This window comes from Rhodamnia argentea, chromosome 4, assembly GCF_020921035.1.
Source record: "Rhodamnia argentea isolate NSW1041297 chromosome 4, ASM2092103v1, whole genome shotgun sequence".
Lineage (NCBI taxonomy): Eukaryota > Viridiplantae > Streptophyta > Magnoliopsida > Myrtales > Myrtaceae > Rhodamnia > Rhodamnia argentea.
In genome coordinates, this window is record NC_063153.1 from 4,731,402 (window position 1) to 4,736,876 (window position 5,475).

The following is a 5,475-nucleotide window of genomic DNA, read 5'->3' on the forward strand; positions in this document are numbered from 1 at the left end:
CTAGTCAAATCTGGTCAACTCGGCCCCCCCTCTCTGTCTCTCTCTCTCGTTTGCCCTCCCCATCCCTTGTTCTTGCACGACACCCCTTCCACCGTGCACCTCCTCCTTCTTCTTTGATTGTTTTCGCGCGACTACCACCACAATCTGCCTCCGGCCTTCTCTACCCACCACTGCTCGTCACTCCACCTCCGTCCAACCGCCGAGTGCCGCCTCGGAATCCGTTGGATAGCTCCTCGAAGACTCGGATGCCGGCCGCTCTGTTTTTGCGTCACCGGCTCCCGCGGCTACGTCCGCTGCTCCAATCTTGCCCCACGCCACTTCCAGCCATTGCCCGCCACCCCTCCGTCATCCCTCTACCTGTCGCCACCACCGCACCACGCCATCGTCGTCTGCAGCAGCTCGAGGAAGCCGGAACAGCTCGACGTCCCCTGTTTCGCTCCGATCTGCTATACCGCCACCCTCGGCCCGGTTCCGACCACCCCAGACCACCCCCAAGAATCGTCCTCCACCCCTCACCGTTCCCCAAGGCCACCGGAAGCCGGCCGCTGCCTGTAGAGCCCCGAAACAGCCTCGGCCAGCCTTTCCTATTTCGGACCTGCGCCCCTGTTTTTGGGCCCGGTTCTGTCCAACTCTTGTTCTACCGCTTCTGGCCGTCCACCGCCATCCTCGGCACCACCTGCAGCAACCCCGAAGACCCCTCGACATTGGCGAACCTTTCCCTCAACCTTTGGAAGCCCGAAACCCCCAAAAACAGCCCCGACACCACCCCCCTACTCTGTTTTTCCCCCGGTTCAGCCCTGCCCGATCACTATTCACCGCCGGTCACCATTGTTCCGGCCACCGAAAATCACCAGTCGCTACCCTCGGGTCCCGTGCCGTTGTCCCGAGGTGTCGCCAAGTCCTTCGAACCATCCTTGACCGAGTTGGAAGCCTAAAGTTTGAGTGGGTCGTGAGTCATCAATTGTCGTCGCGGGCCGAGTCGAGTTCATCGTCGTCGCCGCCAGAGTTGAGACCGCCCGAGCTAATTTTAATTGTGAGTTAGCCCCTAACTCTCGGTTAGGATGCTAATTGCATTCGGAATTAGATTAATTAGCTAATTAGGGTGTTTAGGTAGATTAATTACGATCGGGCTAGATAGAAATGTGGTTTAGGTTAAATGATCGTAATTAGTTAAGATTAGTCAATTAACTAGGTTGTTTGTGGCTAATTGGTGATTAGAATTGATTGAATTGATTAATTGTGATGTTTGATCGCGAGCGAGTGATAGGTTAGAAACTAGCGCGCGATTGGTCATCAATTGGAATTGAATTGTGATTAAAAATCAACTAGCTACAATTGATTAATTGGTTATTGAATTATTGGGTGTGAATGCCAAATTTGACTGTTGATTGTCGTGGGGGTCCGATTAGGGGTTAATCGCCCCAAATTGCTTGATCTGTCAATCAATATAATTGCGCATTCATGTGACCACGTATGAGATCAAATTGCATGGTTTTGCACGAAAACGGCCTTGGGCCAAGTATTTGAACATGCGAGTATGAGCATTCGTCCTAATTCAAATAAATGAACGGGTTGGTTGTCGAATTGCTTGAGTGGTCACATAATCGGATAATTCCGACAACCATTGTCTTTTGGTTGGTCGGTCCTGGTGAATATTGTCTTCTGGTTGCTGGATGCGCGTTAGTTATTGTCTTATGGCTATTCGTTTGCCGGTTGCAGCTTGTGAAAGGCCGAAGCATTTTAAGGATTCCTGTTACTTCCGTGCCATGTCAACAATCATTGTCTTATGGTTGGTCGAGCGAAGTCACGTGGACAATTAAAAGCCGTCGCCGAAAGTAAGAGACGATGCCTGGTCCTACCAGGAGAGCACAAACTAACTAGTGTGCTGGACCTAAGGGTCGTATATAATAATAAATGGACTACATGTGGTGTTCTGTGCATGCAAATACTATGATGCTTTGCCAATGGATTGAATTAGTTTGGTTGGTTTGACTATTGAGTCGAGTCCGCATCGCATTATGTGTAGCCTGGAGAGTAAGCTTGCATGTGATTGAAATATCTGCTCTTTGTTGATGTGACTAGTTGTTAGGACATCCGAGCGAATCAACGCCCTAGCCGGGCTTAGGCATTGACTCATTGAGATTTATTTCTCACCCTGTCGTTGTTAACCATTTTTAGGCGGTGATGGAGCCCGTGGACATTAAGGCGAGGGTCGTTATAGGATCTTTTGGGAGTGGATGAGGGTTTAACCTTACCGGACCGTGTGTCTTTTTGAGATCTTAGTGAGCCGCCCTAAAGAATAGGATTGTATAAGTCTTCTGTAACTCAGTAGGGTTAAAACTTATCTGCTTTGTCTTTAATGAATGAAATCGTATTTTGTGAATTAAGTGTGATGATTTTCCTACTATACTATCCCGTTGATCTTGTTTGTTTGGGAGAGTTGCTCGTTCTGCGTGCGCCGTAATTTCGTAGGTCGATAGTGTACCTGGGACGCTATCATTCGTGACCTGAGGCGATTTGGTAGGGATGTTGCGGGCTTGGGGATCGGGGCGTGACAAGTCTGGTCTCTGAAATTCCAATCATACAAGATCAACGACCTACAAGATCAAGCCCTAATGCGTACTTAAGATTTTTGTCAAGAAAAGTGGCATCTCGCCCGAGAAAAAGTTTTAGTTACATTTAGTTTCATTCAATATTAAAGGAAGTGGCTATTATTCAACTCTGTACAGGAGTTCTCAGTGACTTGTTGATCTTGCTTTCTAAGAAATGGGCAACAGACTACAAAAAACTCATGCAGAGTGGTCCTGTCGCTCGCTAAGGCATCCTTACTAGCACGTACACTGGGTAGCTTAAGCGATAGCTCGACCGTAGCAAAGAGAGGAAATATAGTAATTCCTTGCCTGCTTCTCCTGCAGAAGATGAGAACAAGTGCTTGGTGAAGCAGAGCTAATACGAGGAAATAGATGCTGGAAAAGGGGCCAAACTAATCACCTTGATCTTACTATCAACAGGAAAATTATAAGTCCGAAGTGTCTCTTGCTCTACACTTGCAGTTGCTGCTGCTCCTCCTCTGATACTAAAAACAAAAGCAACCTGATCCGGAGTGGCCGCTACCAACATGATACGATAGCCCTGCTTCAACCTCTCATGAATGCCTTCGGCCGGATACTGAAAGTCTAGCTCTACGACCTTGAAAGTTCAGCGCAAGATAACGAATCAGAGTAAATCTTCCAGTTCCAGACACTTCAAACGAAATTTTGAAGTAAGTGATTGGGCAGTCTCAAAAAGGAGAAAAAGAAAGAAAGACCTGATCGGTAAATCCGGTTCCATTGGACATAACTACTGCCCATCGGCCCCCAGAAGTGGCCATGGCGGTGACGTAAAAACCTTCTGCCCAATTCTCCTTGATCCACTTGAAAGGAAATGTATTAGCAACCTAAAAATACTGCCTAGCACTCCAGGTCCCTGTGTGTATGTCAAGAAAAACTGGTAAAATGGTGAAGTATATAGCATTACCAAGGAGCCAATGGAACAGAAATTAAGCATTCACGGACTGACCCTTGGACATTATAACTAGAAATCTGTGGTCAACTGCTCCAGCCACTGCAGTGATGTTGTAGTTCTGCGACCGATACACCCGCATCCAGTCCTTCAAATATGGAAATAAGCATTCAAGACCATCCTAATCGAGAATCCAAATGCAAGACGTTGGTGTATGTGTTCCTAACACAAATTCTTCCTGGTATGTATTATAAGAATTTTAACATGCCACTATTGGGATCTACCATGCATGAAAGCCCAAAGTAAAGCCGCTCAAATAAAACCTCAGGAGGATAGCCGTGTGAAATAGCATATCTCCGAGCAGCGTAGCCGGCGCTATGATCCATTATTATGGCCCATGAATTAGAATGGGGACCAGAGGCCACACTGGTGACATACATTCCCTCCGCACGGCCCTTCTGAATGTGTTAGAGCAGGTTGAAATCGTCCAGATTAGACCAATATCTGCAAGAAACAGGAAGATTACGAATAAACACAAGGTATCACAAAAAAAAAATATTATCTCTGAAATGCAAGTCCTCACCTTTGCTTCATTGATGGATGCACATTGTAAACGCTTATCCATTGTGTTGATTTCAAGCCCATTCGTATTCTATTTGATAGCTTGTCGTCGTCCTTTAACCATGCTTGCTCACATGGTACCTGATCGGCGCATATCACATGAAAGAGAAAAATATGGCTCAATTAGAGGACAAGTGCAGATCAGAAATTCCATTAACATCTATCACTTTTCATAGTAACGGGATACTTCCTCCTGAGCAACGTCAGTGTGCACGGGCCAAACATATATATTTTGACCAATGATCCCATGGAAAAGAGAGATGTACTTAGCATAGTTTGGCTCTTCATCAAATTTCAGATCAAGCACAAATGCAGTGAACTGCAGGTCAGGCTCAGGACAAGCGTCACACAGCATGTCTGGAGGAGTGGCCATCTTTTGCTTGCAAACAATGTAAGCGTTATCCTCTCCCTGAAAGAACCTCAGCGATCAAAAGACCGATACAGGTGTTAAGTGCAAGAAATCTTCTCTGGCTTTAGGGAATGAAACCTGATGTCTTTGCCAAGGCAAACAACCACTCATAAGATAGACGAGCATGTAAACCAGAGACTCTAGGTCATTTCTTCTGCTACTTGTTCTACCAAGTTGAGTGTGCCCACTTGCAAATCGAATTGTTCCCCTGCAACAATTTTTTTTTTTTTTTTGGCGGGGGTGCATGGAACATTACTAACAGATGTAGGCACGAAATATGTGCCTCTGCAGAAATTAACATCATTATGACTGAACCTGAAATCATCCGGAATCTGGTTGTACTTAAAGTGGTAACCTGTGGAGGAATCTCGCCATCTCGTAGCTGCAAGGTCATGGGTAATGAAAAAGATGAGACATGTGCATTTCTCGTTTGCAATCACTGATTCCTGGGGCATAAAATTGTTCATGCAATTGGCAGATACCTAATCCAAGGTCGGCCAGAAACAATCTTTTCTCGTCCGGAGTTCCTGGAGGACCAAGCAAAAAGTTACCTGGCTTTATGTCACCATGGATGTACCTGCCCAGAAAGAAGCATGCATGAGAAACATCACAAAAGTTCGAATCTTGCATACATTTCCAATTGTCTGGTCTACCAAACCATTGATTTCACAGTCTGATGAAGAAAACGCTAACAACCATCCGATTTGAAGCTAGTCAGCTATTACCCTCTGGAGTGCAGCTTCTCAAGTATAGAGATTGCTTCGACGGCAATACATGCAATTGTTTCCAATGGCAGGCTGAAGCAGTAGGGAAAAAGCTAACATCAGAAGCTGACAAAGAATCAGAAATTGTTTAAGAGAACTTGAAGAGCAGACACAGTAAAAGCTGTGAACTACACGGGCAAATATACATTGGGAAGCTGTTGGCGAAAGGGGGTTGTAAGC

General features: G+C 46.0%; 1 protein-coding gene across 1 annotated transcript; it reads right to left on the bottom strand.

The window, feature by feature from the left end:
* Window positions 1-2,729: 2,729 nt before the first annotated feature.
* On the bottom strand, window positions 2,730-4,141 carry LOC125312528 (casein kinase 1-like protein HD16). Its single transcript, XM_048277630.1, has 4 exons — window positions 3,559-4,141; window positions 3,308-3,465; window positions 2,992-3,189; window positions 2,730-2,909 (listed from the first exon to the last, which is right to left on the bottom strand). Exons 2-4 carry the CDS (start codon window positions 3,368-3,370, stop codon window positions 2,850-2,852), a joined length of 321 nt encoding a protein of 106 aa, XP_048133587.1. The 5' UTR covers window positions 3,371-3,465; window positions 3,559-4,141; the 3' UTR covers window positions 2,730-2,849.
* Window positions 4,142-5,475: the final 1,334 nt, after the last annotated feature.

Coding starts and splice junctions, on each gene's coding strand:
- LOC125312528 (XM_048277630.1), bottom strand. CDS start 3,370: ATGGCCACTTCTGGGGGCCGATGGGCAGTAGTTATGTCCAATGGAACC. Junction 3,190..3,307: donor GAACCGGATTTACCGATCAG/GTCTTTCTTTCT, acceptor TGAACTTTCAAG/GTCGTAGAGCTAGACTTTCA. Junction 2,910..2,991: donor CTGTTGATAGTAAGATCAAG/GTGATTAGTTTG, acceptor CATCTTCTGCAG/GAGAAGCAGGCAAGGAATTA.